Source organism: Lipotes vexillifer, unplaced genomic scaffold (genome assembly GCF_000442215.2).
Source record: "Lipotes vexillifer unplaced genomic scaffold, Lipotes_vexillifer_v1.1 scaffold680, whole genome shotgun sequence".
Classification (NCBI taxonomy): Eukaryota; Metazoa; Chordata; class Mammalia; order Artiodactyla; family Lipotidae; genus Lipotes; species Lipotes vexillifer.
In genome coordinates, this window is record NW_006780838.1 from 1,426,023 (window position 1) to 1,448,665 (window position 22,643).

The window sequence follows — 22,643 nt, forward strand, 5'->3', positions numbered from 1 at the left end:
TATTCTTTAGACAGAAGTTCTGTCTTCAGTGAACTTTCCCTTCTTGTTTCTTATTTTCCTTTTGGTTGCCCCTGGCAGTTTCTTGCTCAGTCCAGATAAGGAGCCACACAGCTGGGCATCTCCATCAGCTCAGGCCAGTCAGCACACGATGAGAACAAGGGGCTGCAGCATCTGCACAGAGTACTCTCAACTAATTGAGAAACCGTCCTCAAAATGTCTTAAGAGCCCTTTTCTATGTAAAAGAGAAACGTTTCTGGAATCCTGTGTCAGATCTTTTTGGGTTTTGTTTGTTGGCTTACTTTTGTTTGTTTACTTGTTTTAAAATTTTCATTTTGAAATAATTATAGATTCAGAGGGTATTGTAAAAAAGAAAAAAAGTACAGAAGGTCCTGTTCACCCTTCATCCCTCCTTCCCTAATGTTAGCATCTTGCATAACTTTAGTGCAGTATCAACACCATGAAATTGACATTGGTACAATCCACAGACCTTATTCAGATTTCACCAGTTATACATGCACTTGTTTGTTTATGTATAGTTGTCTATGCAGTTTTATCACACAGGTAATTTCATGTAACTACTTCACAATCAAGATGCAGAACTGGGGCTTCCCTGGTGGTGCAGTGGTTAAAAATCCATCTGCCAGTGCAGGGGACACGGGTTCGAGCCCTGGTCTGGGAAGATCCCACATGCCGCGGAGCAACTAAACCCGTGCGCCACAACTACTGAGCCTGCGCTCTAGAGCCCGCACTCCTAGAGCCTGTGCTCCACAACAAGAGAAGCCAGTGCAATGAGAAGCCCACGCACTGCAACGAAGAGTAGCCCCTGCTCACCACAACTAGAGAAAGCCCGCGCACAGCAATGAAGACCCAGTGCAGCCAAAAATAAATAAATAAAATAAATAAATTTATATGTATAAAAAAAAGATGCAGACCTGTTCCATCACTACAAAGCTCCTTCATGCTACCTTGTAAGAACCATCCCTGCCCCCTTCCATCCCCAAACCCTAAGCCCTGTTTTCCATCTCTATAATTACATTATTTCAAGAATATTATATAAATGAGATCATATAGCCTGTAACCTTTTGAAATCAGCTGTTTTCACTCAGCGTAATTCCCTGACGGTCTGTCCAAGTTGCTGCGTGTACCAGTTGTTCTTTTCTTTTTATGGCTGAGTAGTATTCCATAGTATGGATGTTCCACAGTTTGTTTAACCATTCATCCAGTGAAGAACATCTGGGTTGTTTCCAGTTTTAAGATATTATCAATAAAGCTGCTATAAACATTAGCGTACAGGTTTTTGTGCAAACATAAGTTTTTATTTCTCTGGGATAAATGCCCAAGAGTATAATTGCTGAGTCATATCATTAGTGTATTATTAGTTTTAGAAGGAACTGCCAAACTGTTTTTCAGAGTGGCTGTACCATTTTATATTCCAATCAGCTAGGTATGTATGATCCAATTTCTCTGCATCCTCATCAGCTTTTTGGTGTTGTTATTATTTTTTGTTTTAGCCATTCTGATAAGTATTTTTTTGTGTTTTTTAAAAATAAATTTATTTTATTTATTTATTTTTGGCTGCATTGGGTCTTCATTGCTGTACGCGGGCTTTCTCTAGTTGCGGCGAGCGGGGGCTACTCTTCGTTGTGGTGCATGGGCTTCTCGTTGCACTGGCTTCTCTTGTTGCAGGGCACGGGCTCTAGGTGTGCAGGCTTCAGTAGTTGTGGCACACAGGCTCAGTAGTCGTGGCTCGTGGGCTCTAGAGCACAGGCTCAGTAGTCGTGGCGCACAGGCTTAGTTGCTCCACGGCACATGGGATCTTCCCGGACCAGGGCTCGAACCTGTGTCCCCTGCATTGGCAGGCGGACTCTTAACCACTGCGCCGCCAGGGAAGCCCCTGATAAGTAATTTTAACACTCTAGTTTTAACTTTGATTTCCCTAATGGCTAATGATATTGAACATCTTTTCATGTGCTTATATTTCACCTGTATATCCTTTTTGGTAAAATGTCTGTTCATGTCTTTTGCCCATTTTCTAATTGGACTGTTTGTTTTCTTTACTGGTGAGTTTTGAGAGTTCTTAATATAGTCTAGATACTAGTCGTGTGTAAGATATGTAGTTTGCAAATACATTTTCCTAGTCTATAATTTGCTTTTTCATCCTCTTACAGAGTGAAAGATTTTAATTTTTATGAGGTCTAGCATACCAGTTTTCCTTTTATAGATTGTGCTTTTTGCATCAAGTCCAAGAATTCTTCACTTAGTCCTAGATCCTGATGATTTTTTTCTATTTTTTGTCAAAAAGTTTTATACTCTTATGTTTTACATGTAAGTCTTTGATCCATTTTCAGTTAATTTTTGTATAACGTGTGAGATTTAGGTCAAGGTTCTTTGTTTGTGGACATCTAATTGCTCGAGCAAATATTTGTTGAAAAGCCTATCCTTCTTTGTTTGACTTAACATCGGGAGCGATAATTCCTCCCACTTTGTTCTTTTGCACAATTGTTTTAGCTATTCTAGGTCCTTTGCCTTTCCACGTAAACTTTAGAATAAGCTTGTTTTCATCTACAAAAAAAATTTGCTGAGATTCTGATAGTAATTGTGCTAAACCTTTAAATCTTTGTGGGAAGAATTGACATCTCTGTGATATTGATTCTTCCAGTCCATGAACTTGGTAAGTCTCTCCAATTATTTTGGGTCATCTTTTATTTCTTTCATCAACACTTGTAATTTTCAGCATAGGATCCCATTCGTATTTTGTTAGATTTACACCTAAGTATTTCATTTGCTTTTGGCAATACTGTGTTTTTAATTTCAGTCGCCACACAGTTATCTCAGAGCTTTTTGTGCAAAACTATGGAGTGGTGTGAGGTTTTCATGTTCATGGCAAAGGAGAGAGGAGGAGTTGGAGTTTGAAACTTGAATCACAGGCATTTGAAAACCAGGTATGGAGAATTCCCTGGTGGTCCAGTGCCGAGGGCCCAGATTCACTCCCTGGTCAGGGAACCAAGATCCTGGAAACCGCACAGCATGGCCAAAAACCAAAACCAAAAACCAAAAACACCAGGTATGGAAACAGTGTAGGTGTAAGAGCAGACAGACTTGGATTCAAATCCCATCTCTGACACTTAACTGACTTTGTGACCTAGGGCAAGTCATTTAACTTCTCTGAGCCTATTTTCTCAACTGTCAGAAAGGGAGAATAACACCTCCTGTGCAAATCTTTTGTAAAGCTCTGAGATAATATATATATATGAATGCTCTGTGTCTAACACAGCTCTCTCTATATCTTAGTTATTATTTCTGGCCACAGTGGAATCATCATTTATGATCCACAAATGGAGAGGCAAGTGTACCTGCTGTTAAGAGCAGCAAATGTTTCTTGAACCCCTTCATGGTGCTAATTTTCAAGGATGTGAAGTCTTGACATAGCTCTTGTCCTCAAGGGGCTTATGATTTTGTTGAGGAGACATGCTATATGTATAAAAATTCCAGGACTAGGCATCACTTGTTAAGTTCCAAATGTGTGGTATGGACAGTGGGTGCATCAAAGAACTTTTTCTTCCTGGGTTTTGTTTGCCCTTTTGTACCCTGTTCATCAAGGTGGCTTCTGGGTGTCGTTGATGAGAGAATGTGTGGGGGTGGGAGGGGGTGTGTACAGATTTAGGGGAAGGGAGTCATGTGGGAATACGTAATTAATTTTTATACTTTCCCCAGTAAACCATCGACCCTTTTTATGATGTCATGAGGGATTCCTTAATTTTGCAGCTGCTTCCTGATTACGTCAGAGAGGAGCCTCTCACCCCACAGCCTGGAGCTGCACTCATACAAGAATTGGAAACAAATGAAGTGCTGAATATCTAATGGCTTCCACAGGGAGAACCAGTTCAGACTTCCCAGGCCACCTTCTGCAAGGTCTTCCTCCTCAAGTATTTCTGACCCCCTGAAGTGTCTTTGTTCTGGAAAGACAGGACTGGCCCAGAGCCAAGTGGGCGGGAGCCTGGGGACTCCTCCCTCTCTCCAGGTGTTCTGCATTCCCACATTTCTACCCCTTTCCTGGATCTCGTTTGGTGGGTGTTACCCTTTTTGAGGTCTCAGGATCCTCTGGAACTTGCTGAGATTATCAGTGAGAGTTCTTCCCTCCCCCACATCATCTCCACCTTCTCTTCTCTTGATTTTCCTTCTGCAGCATTTCTCACATCTGTGCACTCCTTTCCATTCCCTCTCCCACCTCTTATAAGAAAGATGTTACATTTATTTGGCATTATAAAGTTTATGAAGTGCTCTACGTGTAATGTAATTCCTCTTCATTCAAACAAGTTCATGTCCTCTTAGCTTCCCAACCAGTTTGCCTCCCTGTTACTTTTTTCCAGCTATGCTAATCTGTCCTAAATGCTTTAACTGGATTAATCTTCATAGAATACTCACCTCTGCCTTCACTCAGGAACCTTGAGCGAGTGCCCCCCTTCCTCACTGCCTGTTGGGTCAAGCCTGTGTTCCTTGCTGTGGCATCGCAGGCCCTGTGCTTTGTGGTCCCTGTTTTACCACGTGCCGAGTACAGTGCTTGCCGTCTCTACATGCCTGGTGTGTCCCTACCTGCGTGCCTCTTTAGCACGCTTAGCCCCTCCTTCATCCTGCCCAGTTCACCTTTTGCAGCCCTGCTCAGAAGTGCTCTCTTCCGTGAAACCTTCCCTGATATACACTAGCTAGAAATGATTTTCTTTCCTTCTGGTGAGAGAAAGCATCTTATTTCCACCTTCCTATGGCATGTAATAATACATTGTCTTGAATTACAGCTATTTGGGTGTTTGTGTATTCTTCCTGTCTCCCTCATTAGAATATCATCTTCTCATGGACAGTATCCTGTTTTCCTTTATATCCTCCACAATTGGGCTAAATAAACAACTTTGGAATTAGTCGGAGAGGTCACTTTGTTAGGAGGTTGGGATTTCCTTTGCCCCGACATCTACCCGCTAAAAGAAGTCAGAGTTTTATAATCCTAGAAAATCCAAAAGGAGTAGGGGCTCTTAGGGAAGAAACATTACCTTTCATGTTCCTTTGTCTTGTCTCAGACGTACGTTGTTCAGGGATGTGTCATGGATTGCCTTCCACCCAGTCAGCCTGTGTTCTGCCATTGTGCATGAATAATTTGCTTGGGTGTATTGGTGCCTGATTTTTCTGACTCATTCATTCTCCTCCTTGGGCAATAAAATGATGCCCTGATGGCCTGGACATCTCTGCTTTTGCTGTGAGATTTTTGTGTGGTTCCTATGAAACGACTGCTTCTTCCACCTCCCTTTCAGCCAGCAGCTGCCACAGGGAACTCTGTGGCTCGCACAGCAGCAGTCGAAAGATGCTCTCACTGCCCACTTCCTGTAGACAAGGAGGTTTTGGTGGGCTGCTCAGGAACTGTGCCAGCTCTGTGTCTGACTGGTGACTGACTCATGAGAAAAGCAGCCTCATGTCTGAAAGATAAGAGCCAACAAATCGCCTCCAGGTGGTGTTAGTTTGGAGGTGACTGACCATTCATTTCCTCTCTCTGGGAGGAGCCGGTGGGGACGGAATCAGTGAATAAGTGGTCTTGCCTGCATTTTTCTCCAGCTATTGATGAAGCAGCTGAGCAAATGGTTGGTTCTCTCTGCTGGAGTGGCGAGTGGACCCCAGTGCCTTCTGAATGCCTTCTGCGGCTGTCAGGGTAGCAGACTTATGTGTCATCCATCCTGTGTCTTCCCTTCATTACTCTTCTCATTCTCTTGCTAGGAAGTTGGCTGTGTGCACCAGGCGAACTCTGCTTGTTCCATTGCTGCCAGGTTTTTCTGTGACCCGGCAAACCTCATCCCTACTGATTTGGTTTCCTCCAGATCTCTCCGTGACCCAGGAATTGATCAGAAGCAATGGTTCTGAACCACTGTCCCTTGGCTGGGCTCGGTGGGTCGGGGCAGGTGGGCCTGCCTCTCCTGCCGTCCTCTTCCCTCTCCCCCCTCCTGCCTCTCTCCCATTTCCTGCAGGAGGACGCTCTGCCATCCTGGAGCCGTCAAGCACAGCTTTGCTTTGGCAGCACCGTCGCACACACACTGGTGGGAGAGGGGACGTGTTTATCACTTTTCCTGGAGATTATCTGTTTAAGCACTTCTCTGACAGTTACAATAACAAGGGCAGTGTGCTGTGTTTCCCAGCAGAAGGACACTTGCTGTTGAAAGATGTATAGCACTAATTAGAAATACATAACATCCGGCCACATGGCAGCCTTCTCCCGGCCGCTCCATTTCCTGATTTCATACAACTTTGACGACAGTTGGTTTATGTTTTCCATGAATATGTTCTCAGAAAAATGAGAAGGTCTCCCTGTTACATAGGAGCGGGAAGAGTGTTTCTGCTTGAGCAGGTATTTGGCCAGAGGAATAGTGGGAGATGTGGTCACCTGCCCATCTGAGAGCATGTGGGAAGGGGCAGAACCAAGTTCAGACTTCAGGTGACTTTCTTGGTAAGAAATATTTCCATCTGACTTCTTTAGCCAGAACGATCCCCCTACACCCTTGAGCAAGTCTGCTTTTGGAAAGAAGGGAAAAGGCTGTTTCACAATGTTAATGAGTTCCTCAGTTCATGTCAGGCTCCAGCTACCTGACACAAAGCCAGAGGAACCCAGGCAAATACCAAGGCGAACAATGCTTTTTCCTTCCCCACCCCACATCACGTGTTGGCCTGGCCCAGCCCGCTCTAGGGATATATACGGGCATCTGTAAGACCGAGACCAGTTTCCTAGGCCTAACCCTAGAGTGGGCGGACCTGGGACTCTGGATGCTGTTTTACTACCCACTTGCATAAGCATGGGTACGTCTCAAGGACTAGCATCTTACAGCTTTTAGTCCACAGAAGCCTAAGTGAAGCACAGAGCATCTCCTGAAGATACCATAGCACTTAATACATTTCTCCCTGGAGGCACTGGGTCTGAGTTGCCATGGTTACTGGGGGGTAAATAAACCGTTTGCATGGTCCTAAGATTGCAGGGATCCTGTTTTATTTGTAGCTTTGTTCTTCAGCACAGGGTCAAGGACACTGTAGATGCTCAGTGCCTGTGGTACCACTGAGCCTTGGAGGAGGGCAGGCCTTCCAGAAAGTGCTCTGTATGAAGAGCTGACGGAGACCCAGGCATTCTGACCCCCAGATAGCTGTGATATCACCACCTGCTTGATCAGAGCAGAACAGCTTACTGATTTGTACCTCCCCATCAGTCAGACCAGAACACAGCAGGGAGTGCTGTCAGGCCCTTCCTGGGGAGATGGAGGGGTGGGGGTGGGTGGGTGAAGGGTTGAGGTGACATAACCATGGCCAAGAGCAGAGCAGTCATGAAGCTACCTTTTAGCTGCTGCCCTGAGAGGTAGTTGAGCCCTTCCAGACACAGCAGAGAGGCTCCAGTTGTCGCTTCCCCACCTGGTCCCCAGACCGTATTGCAAGAAGCTTTAAAAAGGAGCCAGCCTGGACTCCCCAGAGGCCTCAGTGTCATTGTTCTTAAGCAGTTAGTTCTACCCCTTGAGCCCTAGCCCTGTGCACTCTGAGAAGGAATCTAACCTGAGGGTGATGTTCATCATACAAATAGAAATGGTCTTGGTGGAAGTAATCTCCCTTTGCCCCATCTTATCCTTATCGAGGCTGATGAGAGTGTCTTCTTGTAGTCTTGGGCTTCTGCCAGTCCTTGGAGCTAAGATACCCCCCTCCATCCCTTCTGAGGGCCTTCTATGTGCAGGTAACTTCTGCCTAAGATGCCCACTGGATGAGGAGACACTAATGTGTACTCAGTGTGTCAACTACCAGGATGTGGCCTCTACTCCTCCTCTCCTAGTTCCCTCTGTTATGGACTTATTCTCCCATTCTGGGATTTGTTGTTAATTAGAGGCAGGCTGCTGGCCATGCTTGGCAGGGGCCTGGGCTGAGCTGGGGTGGTACAGGCAGTCCTGTTGCCTATTTACTATAGGTGGAGGGTGGAGGAGAGAAGTTGGCAACTTTTCCTTGGGATGGCTTACACATCTTCCCCTTCCCTACTTTCCATCCTCCCTCCGCTTTGTTCTTAGATGCTTGTTTTTTGTCTCTTTAGCACAGGTTTAGGGCCTTACCAGAAGAAGAATGAGACTGGTGATCTATTCTAATCACATGGATTGTTACCACTTCCTTACTGCCTGCCACAGTTTAACTGGAAAGTTAGAGGGTGACATTTGGGACCATTGGGCATCTGGAAGGATGGTAGGAAAGCCACTATAGATGAGTTGCTACACTGATGCTATTCATATGTTGGGACCTTCTGAACAGCAGCCTGTTCCTTCTCACCCCCAGGGCTTTCTGAAGTGGTTTGGGGCTGGCTTTGCATACTCCAGTCATGTTTGCTCCTGTGGCCAAGATGGTTAGGAATAACTGTGGTTGTGTAGCATCTCCTGGAGTAAAGACTTCAATTAGGCCCCACTGGAAAGATGAGTATCAATGAGGGGAGAGGCAGGAGGGCTCCCCCTTGGCTACTGAGGTTAAAATGCAAGCAGGGACAGAGATCAAACATGTGGCTAATTATCCTTTTAACACCTGGAGATTCTGGGAGTTCTCCTGTATTCAGACAGAAGGAATTAACAGATCAGCTGCTGCCAAAGCAAGCGAGCCTGGCCCCTGATTCCGTCTCCTGTGCGTATAGGGTGTCTCCTGCGCTGAGGCTGCAGGCTGGACTGCTGCCTTCTGTTTGTCGCCTGTTTCTCTCAAGTCTGGATGATGTGCCTATCAGGGAGGGCCACGGACAAGTGGCAGGTACAGGCAGTGGTTTGAAGGTGTGTATGTAGCTCCCGCTAAAGAATAGCCCTGGCCACCACCAAGGTGGCTCCTTTCCCTGACCTGCAGCCAGAGGGAAGTTGGGCAGGCTGAGAAAGTGAGGGGGATAGGGTGCTAGTATTGGAAACCAGATTTATTTCTTAGCCTTAGGGGAGAGAACTTGTGAAAATTAAAGCTAACACCGATTAAGTGCTTATTATGTATGTGTCATGCACTGTCCTATATAAAGTTAACTCATGCAGTGAAAATAGGTTATTTGTTTCATGTGTGTTCTCTGAGGAGGAGGAACAGAGAGAAGGTAAGGATGGAACCGAAGGTTGGTGATTCAAGATGATTACTTTTAAATGTGTATTTTTTTATCTTAATTGGTGATTGTATTCCCGCTATGTATACATTAGAGAGACTGAGTTAATTAAATACGACTTCTTGTTGCTGTTGCTTCACATCCTCAGCAGGCAACCAAAGGCAGAGAGCATGCAGGTGTGGCTCAGGCTGCTCACCTTGGGGTAACTGATCCTGGGGAAGTGATGTGTTACAGAATTTACACAAGTGAGCCTTATAATAACCTTATTGAGTGCTTACCCACAGGCCGGTCATCGTGGTAAGTGCTTCACATGCATTACTTTATTTAGCCTTTCGACTACCCTTTGAGAGAGGGAATATTACAACACCAGTCTTAGATGAAGGGCAAGGAGCTCGGTGATACAAGCAAGGACTTGCACCTAGTAAGGTAGGGAAGAGGAGCCCTTAGCCCCCAGGATACTGATGGATTTCCCTTTGCTCCTGCTCAGACTGCTTCTCGGAGGAGTGTCGCTCTGTGATCCAGGAGCAAGCCGCAGCCCTGGGCCTGGCCATGTTTTCTCTCCTGGTGCAGCGCTGCACCGACTTACTGAAGGAATCAGCCAAAGGTAAGCAGATGAGGGGCCCTGACTGGTGGACGTCCCAGCTCCTGGGTCCTGCCCAGACAAGCTCAGAATGCCACGCTGCTTTCTCTGCGTCTTCTCCCTCTACTCCAGGCTTCCTTTTGCCCACCTAACTAGTCCCATTTCCTCTATGGCCCTCTTTCCTTCTTGTAGAAAGGAGAGGAGGCCTCTTTCCTCCTCTCTCTCTTTTCACCTTTAATAGTTAGGATTTTCAACGTACCTCTGAACTACTGCGTGTTCCTGCAACTTTAAAACAAAAAGAAAGAAAGAAAAATGAGTTTCCCTTGGTGTTCATAATCCATGTTTTGGTTTCCCCCTCTATCTGTATGTCCCTGTTTGTCAGGTTCCTGGTGGGGGCTATAACCACTGTGGACCAGCCATCCCGGTAGACTCACTGGACCAGAGCAGGGGTTCTTTTTAGCCCTTTGAGTAGTGTCCCCTTATCCATTAAGGCTGCCCTTAGAATTCCAAGCCTGATTGCTGAGCCGTGTAAGGTAGGTCTGAAGGGTGTACCTTTCTTTCAGCTTCTGGATTAGTTTTGATGAGTGGTGAGGCCCGTCTGTTGTTCCCCTGCCACATCAGCTTTTTTTTTTTTAATTTTTAAATTTAATTAATTTTTTATACAGCAGGTTCTTATTAGTTATCCATTTTATACACATCAGTGTATACATGTCAATCCCAATCTCCCAATTCATCCCACCACCACCACCACCCCCCACCTCCACTTTCCCCCCCTTGGTGTCCATACGTTTGTTCTCTACATCTGTGTGTCTATTTCTGCCCTGCAAACTGGTTCATCTGTACCATTTTTCCAGGTTCCACATATATGCGTTAATACACGATATTTGTTTTTCTCTTTCTGACTTACTTCACTCTGTATGACACTGTATGACATCCATCCAGGTCTCTACAAATGACCCAATTTCGTTCCTTTTTATGGCTCAGTAATATTCCATTGTATATATGTACCACATCTTCTTTATCCATTCATCTGTCGATGGGCATTTAGGTTGCTTCCATGTCCTGGCTATTGTAAATAGTGCTGCAATGAACATTGGGGTGCATGTGTCTTTTTTTTAATATATATAAATTATTTATTTTATTTTTGGCTTTTGGCTTTTGGCTGTGTTGGATCTTCGTTGCTGTGTGCAGGCTTTCTCTACTTGTGGTGAGCGGGGGCTACTCTTCGTTGTGGTGCGCCGACTCCTCATTGTTGTGGCTTCTCTTGTTGCGGAGCACAGGCTCTAGGCGCGCAGGCTTCAGTAGCTGTGGCACGTGGACTCAGTAGTTGTGGCTTGCAGGCTCTAGAGCTCAGGCTCAGTAGTTGTGGCGCACAGGCATAGTTGCTCCGCAGCATGTGGGATCTTCCTGGGCCAGGGCTCAAACCCGCGTCCCTTGCATTGACAGGTAGATTCTTAACCACTGCGCCACCAGGGAAGCCCGCGTGTGTCTTTTTGAATTATGGTTTTCTCTGGGAATATGCCCAGTAGTGGGATTGCTGGGTCATATGGTAATTCTATTTTTAGGTGTTTTTTTGTTTTTGTTTTTTTCGCGGTATGCGGGCCTCTCACCGCTGTGGTCTCTCCCGTTGCGGAGCACAGGCTCCAGACGGGCAGGCTCAGCAGCCATGGCTCACGGGCCCAGCCGCTCCACGGCATGTGGAATCTTCCCGGACCGGGGCACGAACCTGCGTCCCCTGAATCGGCAGGCGGACTCTCAACCACTGCGCCACCAGGGAAGCCCTATTTTTAGTTTTTTAAGGAACCTCCATACTGTTCTCCGTAGTGGCTTTATCAATTTACATTCCCACCAGCAATGCAAGAGTTTTATAGTGTCCGGTTTTACATTTAGGTCTCTAATCCATTTTGAGTTTATTTTTGTGTATGGTGTTAGGGAGTGTTCTAATTTCATTCTTTTACATGTAGCTATCCTGTTTTCCCAGCACCACTTATTGAAGAAACTGTCTTTTCTCCACTGTATATCCTTGTCTCCTTTGTCATAGATTAGTTGACCATAGGTGCGTGGGTTTATCTCTGGGCTTTCTATCCTGTTCCATTGATCTATATTTCTGTTTTTGTGCCAGTACCATATTGTCTTGATTACTGTAGCTTTGTAGTATAGTCTGGAGTCAGGCAGTCTGATTCCTCCAGTTCCGTTTTTTTCCCTCAAGACTGCTTTGGCTTTTGGGGGTCTTTTGTGTCTCCATACAAATTTTAAGATTTCTTGTTCTATTTCTGTAAAAAATGCCACTGGTAGTGTGATAGGGATTGCATTGAATCTGTAGATTGCTTTGGGTAGTTTAGTCATTCCCACAATATTGATTCTTAAAATCCAAGAACATGTTATATCTCTCCATCTGTTTGTGTCATCTTTGATTTCTTTCATCAGTGTCTTATAGTTTTCTGAGTATAGGTCTTTTACCTCCTCAGGTAGGTGTATTCCTAGGTATTTTATTCTTTTTATTGCACTGGTGAATGGGATTGTTTCCTTAATTTCTCTTTCTGATCTTTCATTGTTGGTGTATAGGAATGCAAGAGATTTCTGTGCATTCATTTTGTACCCTGCAACATTACCAAATTCATTGATTAGCTCTAGTAGTTTTCTGGTGGCCTCTTTAGGATTTTCTATGTGTAGTATCATGTCATCTGCAAACAGTGACAGTTTCACTACTTCTTTTCCAATTTGGGTTCCTTTTATTTCTTTTTCCTCTCTGATTGCAGTGGCTAGGACTTCCAGAACTATGTTGAATAAGAGTGGTGAGAGTGGACATCCTTGTCTTGTTCCTGATCTTAGTGGAAATGCTTTCAGTTTTTCACCGTTGAGGATGATGTTTGCTGTGGGTTTGTCGTATATGGCCTTTATTACGTTGAGGTAGGTTCCCTCTGTGCCCACTTTCTGGAGAGTTTTTATCATAAATGGGTATTGAATTTTGTCAAAAGCTTTTTCTGCATCTATTGAGATGATCATATGGTTTTTATTCTTCAATTTGTTAATATGGTGTATCACACTGTTTGGTTTGCATATATTGAAGAATCCTTGCATCCCTGGGATAAATTCCACTTGATCATGGTGTATGATCCTTTTAATGTGTTGTTGGATTCTGTTTGCTAGTATTTTGTCGAGGATTTTTGCATCTGTATTCATCCGTGATATTGGTCTGTAATTTTCTATTTTTGTAGTATCTTTGTCTGGTTTTGGTATCAGGGTGATGGTGGCCTCGTAGAATGAGTTTGGGAGTGTTCCTTGCTCTGCAGTTTTTTGGAAGAGTGGAGAAAGATGGGTGTTAGCTCTTCTCTAAATGTTTGATGGAATTCACCTGTGAAGCCATCTAGTCCTGGACTTTTGTTTGTTGGAAGATTTTTAATCACAGTTTCAATTTCATTACTTGTGATTGGTCTGTTCATATTTTCTATTTCTTCCTTGTTCAGTCTTGGAACTTTATACCTTTCTAAGAATTTGTCCATTTCTTCCAGGTTGTCCATTTCACTGGCATAGTGTTGCTTGTAGTAGTCTCTTATAATGCTTTGTATTTCTGTGGTGTCTTGTAACTTCTCCTTTTTCATTTCTAATTTTATTGATTTGAGTCCTCTCCCTCTTTTTCTTGATGAGTGTAGCTGAAGGTTTATCAATTTTGTTTATCTTCTCAAAGTACCATCTTTTAGTTTTATTGATCTTTGCTATTGTTTTCTTTGTTTCTATTTCATTTATTTCTGCTCTGATCTTTATGATTTCTTGCCTTCTACTAACTTTGGGTTTTGTTTGTTCTTCTTTCTCCAGTTCCTTTAGATGTAAGGTGGGATGGTTTATTTGAGATTTTTCTTGCTTCTTGAGGTAGGCTTGTATTGGTATAAACTTCCCTCTTAGAACTGCTTTTGCTACATCCCACAGGTTTTTGGATTGTCGTGTTTTTGTTGTAATTTCTCTCTAGGTATTTTTTGATTTCCTCTTTGATTTCTTCAGTGATCTCTTGGTTATTTAGTAACGTATTGTTTAGCCTCACTGTGTTTGTGGTTTTTATGTTTTTTTTCCCTGTAATTGATTTTTAACCTGATAGCATTGTGGTCGGAAAAGATACTTGATATGATTTCAGTTTTCTTAAATTTACCGAGGCTTGATTTATGACCCAAGATGTGATCTGTCCTGGAGAATGTTCTGTGTGCACTTGAGAAGAAAGTGTAATCTGCTGTTTTTGGATGGAATGTCCTATAAATATCGATTAAATCTATCTAGTTTATTGTGTCATTTAAAACTTGTGTTCCCTTATTAATTTTCTGTCTAGATGATCTGTCCATTGGTGTAAGTGAGGTGTTAAAGTCCCCCACTATTATTGTGTTAGTGTTGATTTCCTCTTTTATAGCCGTTAGCAGCTGCCTTATGTATTGAGGTGCTCCTATGTTAGGTGCATATATTTTTATAATTGTTATATCTTCTTCTTGGATTGATCCCTTGATCATTATGTAGTGTCCTTCTTGTCTATTGTAACAGTCTTTATTTTAAAGTCTATTTTATCTGATATGACTCTTGCTACTTCAGCTTTCTTTTGATTTCCATTTGCATGGAATATCTTTTTCCATCCCCTCACTTTCAGTCTGTACGTGTCCCTAGGTCTGAAGTGGGTCTCTTGTAGACAGCATATATATGAGTCTTGTTTTTGTGTCCATTCAGCAAGCCTGTGTCTTTTGGTTGGAGCATTTAATCCATTCACGTTTGAGGTAATTATCAATTTGTATGTTCCTATTACCATTTTCTTAATTGTTTTGCATTTGTTTTTGTAGGTCCTTTCCTTCTCTTGTGTTTCCTGCTTAGAGAAGTTCCTTTAGCATTTGTTGTAGAGCTGGTTTGGTGGTGCTGAATTCTCTTAGCTTTTGCTTGTCTGTAAAGCTTTTGATTTCTCCATTGAATCTGAATGAGATCCTTGCCAGGTAGAGTAATCTTGGTTGTAGGTTCTTCCCTTTCATCGCTTTAAGTATATCATGCCACTCCTACTGGCTTGTAGAGTTTCTGCTGAGAAATCAGCTGTTAACCTTATGGGAGTTCCCTTGTGTGTTATTTGTCATTTTTCCCTTGTTGCTTTCAATAATTTTTCTTTGTCTTTATTTTTTGTCAATTTGATTACTATGTGTCTCGGCGTGTTTCTCCTTGGGTTTATCCTGCCTGGTACTCTGCGCTTCCTGGGCTTGGGTGGCTATTTCCTTTCCCATGTTAGCGAAGTTTTCGACTATAATCTCTTCACATATTTTCTTGGGTGCTTTCTCTCTCTCTTCTTCTTCTGGGACCCCTGTAATGTGAATGTTGTTGCATTTAATGTTGTCCCAGGGGTCTCTTATGCTGTCTTCATTTCTGCTCATTCTTTTTTCTTTATTCTGTTCTGCGGCAGTGAATTCCACCATTCTGTCTTCCAGGTCACTTATCCGTTCTTCTGCCTCAGTTATTCTGCTATTGATGCCTTCTGGTGTATTTTTCATTTCAGTTATTGTATTGTTCCTCTCTGTTTGTTTGTTCTTTAATTCTTCTAGGTGTTTGTTCTTTATTTCTTCTAGGTCTTCATTTCTTGCATCTTCTTGATCTTTGCCTCCATTCTTTTTCTGAGGTCCTGGATCATCTTCACTCTCATTATTCTGAATTCTATTTCTGGAAGGTTGCCTATCTCCACTTCATTTAGTTGCTTTTCTGGGCTTTTATCTTGTTCCTTCATCTGGTACATAGTCCTCTGCCTTTTCATTTTGTCTGTCTTTCTGTGAATGTGGTTTTCCTTCCACAGGCTGCAGAATTGTAGTTCTTCTTGCTTCTGCTGTCTGCCCTCTGTTGGATGAGGCTATCTAAGAGGCTTGTGCAAGCTTCCTGATGGGGGGGACGGGTGGTGGGTAGAGCTGGGTGTTGTTCTCCTGGGCAGAGCTCAGTAAAACTTTAATCCGCTTGTTTGCTGATGGGTGAGGCTGGGTTCCCTCCCTGTTGGTTGTTTGGCCTGAGGCTACCCAGCACTGGAGCCTACCGGGTCTTTGGTGGTGCTAATGGCGGACTCTGGGAGGGCTCAACCAAGGAGTACTTCCCAGAAGAACTTCTGCTGCCAGTGTCCTTGTCCCCACGGTGAGCCATCCCCTGCCTCTGCAGGAGATCCTCCAACACAGGCAGGTAGGTCTGGTTCAGTCTCCTCTGGGGTCACTGCTCCTTCCCCTGGGTCCTGATGCGCACACTACTTTGTGTGTGCCCTCCAAGAGTGGAGTCTCTGTTTCCCCCAGTCCTGTAGAAGTCCTGCAGTCAAATCCCGCTAGCCTTCAAAATCTCATTCTCTAGGAATTCCTCCTCCTGTTGCCAGATCCCCAGGTTGGGAAGCGTGACGTGGGACTCAGAACCTTCACTCCACTGGGTGGACTTCTGTAGTATAAGTGTTCTCCAGTTTGTGAGTCACCCACGCAGCAGTTATGGGATTTGATTTTATTGTGATTGCGCCCCTCCTACCGTCTCATTGTGGCTTCTCCTTTGTCTTTGGATGTGGGGTATCTTTTTGGTGAGTTCCAGTGTCTTCCTGTTGATGATTGTTCAGCATTAGTTGTGATTCCAGTGCTCTTGCAAGAGGGAGTGAGCGCATGTCCTCCTACTCTGCCGTCTTGAACCCCGCATCAGCTTTTGTGAATGCCTCTAGCCTCCGGGACTGCCTGTTTTTTGGAGGGACGGTAGGGGTAACTATTTGGAAACAATTTCAAATTTACAGAAGAGTTGCAAGAATAAAACTAACAACAGCTCTCTTACATACCCTTCACCCAGATTCCCTAATTGATAACATTTTACCATATTTGCTTTAAGTTCTCTCTCTTTCCACACACACACCTATACCTAATGGTTATTGTTACTTATTTTTAAAATTTATTTGTTTTATTTTATTTTTGGCTGTGTTGGATCTTTGTTGCTGTGCGTGGGCTTTCTCTAGTTGTGGCGAACGGGGGCTACTCTTGGTTGTGGTGCACGGGCTTCTTGTTGCAGAGCGCAGGCTCTAGGTGTGTGGGCTTTAGTAGTTGCAGCACACAGGCTCAGTAGTTGTGGCTCACGGGCTCTGGAGGGCCGGCTCAGTAGTTGTGGCACACGGGCTTAGTTGCTCCACAGCATGTGGGATCTTCCCGGAACAGGGCTCGAACCCGTGTCCCCTGCATTGGCAGGTGGAATCTTAACCACTGTGCCACCAGGGAAGTCCCTGTTATTTTTTTTTTTTATGAACCATTTGATTGTAAGTTACGGACATGGTAGCTTTTTCCCCCCAAATACTTGACTGTGTATTTCCTAGTCATGAGGACATTCTCTTATATCACAGGACTCTTATCACAATCAGGAAGCCAGCATTGATAGAGTACTATTATTGAATCTACAGGCCTTATTGAGTTTGTACCAGTTGTCCCAAAAAGAATTTGAAGAAAAAAGTTTCTTTCTGGTCTAGGATCCATTCCAGGATCACACTTTGCATTTAGATGTCATGTCTCTTTAGTCTCTTGCAATCTGGAATGGTTTTTCTGTCTTCCTTTGTCCTTCATGGTCTTAACATTTTTGAAGTGTACAGGAGATTTACTTTGTAGAATGCCCTAAAATCTGGGTTTCTCTGATACGTCCTCACCATCAAATTCAGGTCGTACAGTTTGGGCATGAACCCTGGTGCCATCTCAGCACTGTGCTGGAGGAAGGCTAAAAGTGGGTGGGGGCAGGGGCTGGAGGCCAGGGTAGCAGCTACAGCCAGGCCACAGGTGGAGCAGAGACAGCTGTCTGCAGGGCGGACCCGGTGCCCTGGTTCTCTCTTTGTCCTGCTTTTCAGAATCCTCTCAGTTGCTGCCACTTGTTCTTTGCTTCTGGGCCCAGCTCTCCTGTGGACTTGGTCTCTCTTCCCTAAGAGCTTGCTGCCGTCCCAGTGCCCCAGGCCTCACTCGGGGGCCGCAGCAGGCCTAGGCCCAGTTCTCACCCTTTGCCTCTGCAGCTCAGCTGTCCTCTCCTGAGGAGGAGGAGGATCAAGATGACATCAAGGTGTCTTCCTTCGTCCCCGACCTGAAGGAACTGCTCCCCAGTGTGAAAGTCTGGTCAGACTGGATGCTCGGCTATCCAGACACCTGGAATCCTCCGCCCACATCCCTGGATCTGCCCTCACAGTGAGTCAGCCTTGCCCACCCGTGTGCCCACAGCCCCCGTCCCGCAGCCCGCTTGTGTCTGTCTTCCCTCTTCATTTGAACTTGGGGTTTCCCCGTCCCCGACGCCCTCCTCGTCCTCTGACGTATTGGGTTGTTTTTGCCTGTTGCTCCTCCTCTCAGTCTTTCTCTCACACCATAGCTTGCTCTGTTTCGTTCCTTCCCCTTGATCTTGCTAACTTTTACTGTGCGTACTGTTCATACTCACCGTCTCGGCAGCTGCCTGCTGAGTCTGGGTGGGTGTCAGTCAGTGTGTGTGAGAGACTTTGTTTCTTTTTCTCCCTTTTTGTCTATCTCTGTGCATCTCTCAGGCTCTTGCTGCTTCTCGTGCTGTCCTGCGCACTCTGTCTCCTTGTCTTCCTCTCACGACGTTGTAGTATGTGGGGAATGGTGAGAGCATGCACCCCTCTCTCCCACTCACTTCGTCCCTGTCCCCGCAGTACATCCCGCCCCCTCTCCCTGTCTCTTTGTGTTGATGTGGGATGTGTTGATCTGGGGAATATGTGTGTCTGCTGGGTGTTTCTCTGTAGATCTTTTTGTGTGTCCATATGACATGTGGTAAAATATGTATATGTGGCAAAGTTTGCCATCTTAACCATTTTTAAGCATACAGTCAGTGGCATGGTACATTCACGTTGCTGTGCAGCCAGCTAGGGCTACTTCTTGTGTTTGTAGTGATGTGTGAGTTGTAGATCTGGGTGTGCCTGTTTGGGTCTGGTTGTCTATGTGTGTCTGGTTGTGTGTGTCTGAGTGTGAGGGTGTGTGTGTGTGTGTGTGTGTGTGTGTGTGTGTGTGTGTGTGTGCGTCCGTCCGTCCCTGGGGATTTGTCTATCGAAGGCTCTTTTGGTGTGCCTTTCCATGTGTGTCTATGTATGTGTGTCCATGTGCTGTGTCCATAACTGTGTCTGCGTCTCTGTCTATCCTTGTGTGTGGATCTCTTTACAGGGTTCCTGTGTCCCCGTGAGGAATCTGTTTCACAGACACAGTGTGTCTGTCTCCATGTCTGTGTGTTCATATATATGTCTATGTCTGATTCTTGGGCCATGTCAGACCATGTCTGCTTTGGTCCTGTCCATGTCTCTCTGCGTGTGGCTGTGTCCTGTGGGAGTGTTCGTATATGTTCCTGAATGTCTGTGCCCGGGACTGCCTGTGTCCTTGTCCATATTTGTCTGTGAGTATGTCTCTGTGTGTCAGTCTAGGTCTCTCTGTTGGGGGGCAGGGGATTTCTGTATATGTAGTTACAGGGGCTGCCTGTATCCACCTGCCTCGCCTGTGTCTCCCTGCCTGCCTCTGCCTGTCCCTCCTGCCTGTCTCAGCTTGTCTTGGCTTGTCCCTGCCTGCCTCTTTGCCTGACTCTGTTTGTCTCTCTCTGCTGTTTGTGTATCTGTTTCAGGGGTCAGCAAGCTATGGCCCATGAGCTCAGAATGGTTTACATTTTTAAATGGTTGAAAAAATAAAATAAAAAGAGTAAGACTTCATGACTTGTGAAAAGTATATGAAAGTCCCATTTCAGTGTCCATAAAATTGTATTGGAACACAGCCATGCTTGTTTGTTTACACTTTGTCTATGGCTGCTTTCACACTGCAGCAGTGGAGTTGAGTAGTTATGACAGAGACCGTATGGTCTGCAGAGCCAGAACTATTTACTCTCTATCCCATTATAGAAGAAGGTTGCCAGCTCCTCATCTATATCCATGTTCCTATGTGTCTTGTTCTTCTGTATGTTAGGGTCACTGTGTGTGTGTTTGTGTTTGCGTAAGAGTGTCCTAATGTGTGTGCACGTAGGTGCCTGTTTCTGGTCAACTCTGTTGACTGTCCGTCTCTCTCCCTCCCTCTCCCTTACTCTTTCTGTCTTCCTATCTGTCTCTCCCTTGGTGTTTCTGTCTCTCTTTCTCTCTGTTTAACTTTTCCTTCTCCCTTTCTCCCCTCCCTCCATTCCTCCCTCCCCCATCTGCTGTACTGTGGTCTCTGGCAGGTGTAGTGCACTCAGAGTTCCTTCAGGCTCTGTGTTGGGTGTATATATGTGTGTTTGGGAACAAGCATCCACACCCAGCATCTCATCATTCTTCTCCAGTGCTCTTCCCTGGGAGGGGGAAAATACTGGACGATGGAGGATGGATACCTAGGATGGTGCCAGTGGCATTTCTAGGGAGTGGGGAGGGGTGCTTCTCTGGGCTGGGGACCAGCCATGTGAGTCTCCCAGACTCATGGGTGACCCACAGAGGGAAGACTGCAGCAGAGATTCTGGCCAGCAGTTGGACCCTTCTGTGTGGACTATGTAGTCTGACTCTTTCCTACATTTCCTTCGTCCCATTTCTTCCTTGCTCCTCACCCCAGGAAGCACCCCTGGACCATTAAGCCTGCCCTCCCCAGGCCCCCCCAGCTCTAGCTCTGTAACCATGTGAGTGATGCTCACAGCATCAAACAAATCTTTGCATCTTTGCTGTGAGCCCTTCTAGGTTTCAAAATGCACTCCAGGCTGAGGCCGCATGAGCCGGGGTTGAGCTTGAGCTGAGGAGCTGTGGACACACAAAGGAACAGACCGATCTGCTGGCTAGGGGGCAGCTGTTTCCCAGCAGTGTTCACTGAAGAGTTAACATGTACAGCCTCAAAGTTTTCAGACCCTTAATCTAAGATGCCGATTAGGCAATTTGCAGTTTTGGAAAGAAATTGACAAGGAAGGGCTCTGCTCTCCAAGTATATGAAGCCACTGCTTCTGAGCATGTGCAGGGGTCACGGAGTGTTCCTCCCTTCCTCTCGGGGGGTGGGGAGGCAGACTGTCTGTCCCTGGAGCTTGGGCCTTCTGGGTCACCCCACCTCACAACCTTAGATATGGTCCACCCAGCCCCTGTTTGCCCATATCCTGGCCATCAGGCCTGCTAACTCTCTTCTGCGACCTGTCTCCCTTTATCCCTCCTCCCTCTCCTGCTCCCTTTGGCTTTTGTTTGGCTGAGGAAATGGAAACCTCACACAGGAAGTGCTGGGCTTCATTTGCTTGAGGTGCTGAATCTGTTTTCTCTGTGGATGCTGGAGCAAATGGCCTGTTGCCGGCTCATGCGAGCTGCTGCCCATCTTTGGGCAAGGGCTCAATCTGCAGCTGGGCATGTGGTCCAAGTTACATCCATCCCCAGCTGGGCTTCACCTCCAAGGCTACAGAAAGGCAGAGGGGGTCGGGACACTCGAATCAAATTTGCTTAGTCTTTCCAGACTTCTCTGCACAAGGATAGCAAATCTGACCAAATAATATGTTGAATCTGATTGCTTAGTAAACAAGTTCCTGTAGCTGTAACTTACTTTTTGATGAGTCCAGTTTAGGCTGGAGAAGTCAGTGTGGTAGAAAATGGAGTCCCCTTCTGCACTGCCTCCCTTTGCAATCAGGATCAGTGGCTGGTTGTCTCTGGAATGCAAGTTTAAGTATAAGGGAGGGGCTCTGCCATCCTGGGGCCTGACCACAAGGCATGGTGGTTTGAGGGCTGGTGCCACTGTTGGACAGAACAAACCTGGTCTGACCACCACTGAGGGTCATCCCACCTCATAGCCTTCAGATCCAAGCAGTGGAAAGTGGAATAAGAATTTACCTCCCTTCTTGCTAGTTTCTCATGTAACTGCCTAACACTCACCGAGTGAATACTGTGGTTGAGAGATTGGCAAGGTACGGTGGGCGGTTCTTCTGTAGGTTTCAAAGTGACATCTTATACCCACTGATCTTCCATACTGTGGAGCCTTTTCTTTTAAGGCCATAGGGAATAACATACTCCAGACAGTTCTGTAGATGTCAGAACAGTCATCCCTCTGACACTCTGAAGGTCCTTGTGCTGCTCTTCATTTTGGAGGGTTTAGGAACGCTCTCAAGAGAGTAGGAAGGAAATGGCTTCCACTTAACGCCTCTCCTTTGCATGTTTTCATTGGTCTTCGCCTGCATTTGTTCTCTGCAAAGACAGATTCCTCACTGATCCTATGATAAGGTGACCAGATAGCCTACATTGTAGTTTGCTTCTCCTCCAGAAACTCCCTACTCCCAAATTGTCTCCTTGACACATTTGGACCCTTGTGTAATCTTACTCCCTTCATTCTCTTTCTGTCTTTCATTGTGTTACCATCTCTCCTTGCACAGTTAGTCATTTCGAGGCACCTCCACTTTTTCAGGGGAATTCTAAAGCGCATCAGTAGTCTCCTTGGTTCTCTCTCCTTTGCCCATATTCCTCTTCTTTCTGGTCAAGTTTACTTTTCCTAGGCAGTAGCCACTTAGGCACATATGGACCACTTAGAATGATGATGACAGAGCTTCACTGACACTGCAGAGTGACAAGGGCAGGATTTCAGGGCTGTTTGTGCCTTCCCACAGCAGTGGCACTTAGTAGGTGTGTGTGCTGGAGTCAGCACGTAAGTACATTGACTTCCCATTTGTATCTGTTAGGAGTTGTAATAGGATGGCTTTATATCCCAGGAGATTTTTGGTACAGAGGATTGTAGCAGGGCGTGGAAAGTTGCCTTGAGCCACTGTAAAAGGCAGTGTAGAGTGCTTTGGTCTGGTTAGAACAGACCACAGTGTTTGGAGGGGCCGTCTACTTATGGGGGTGGGGGTGGAGTGGGGAGCACAGTTTCTGTGCCAGGCCTCTTGTTAGAGGGGAGGGGCAGCTACTCCCCGCTTTACCAAATGAGCCTGAGGCAAGTTGTGAACGTCAGGTGGTGGAGAGGAGCAGAGCAACAGGCTTCCTCGAGCCTAAGCATAGCCCCCTTGCACCCCAGGACCTTT

At 45.5% G+C, this 22,643-nt stretch overlaps 1 protein-coding gene across 1 annotated transcript in view; it reads left to right on the forward strand.

The window, feature by feature from the left end:
* SMG6 (SMG6 nonsense mediated mRNA decay factor) overlaps positions 1–22,643 on the forward strand; it is a 242,306-nt gene that overhangs the window by 90,888 nt on the left and 128,775 nt on the right. Inside the window, exons 11-12 of the mRNA XM_007454196.1 lie at positions 9,594–9,710; positions 17,683–17,851. Of these exons, the coding sequence (XP_007454258.1) occupies positions 9,594–9,710; positions 17,683–17,851 (286 nt within the window). The remainder of the gene's footprint in view (positions 1–9,593; positions 9,711–17,682; positions 17,852–22,643) is intronic.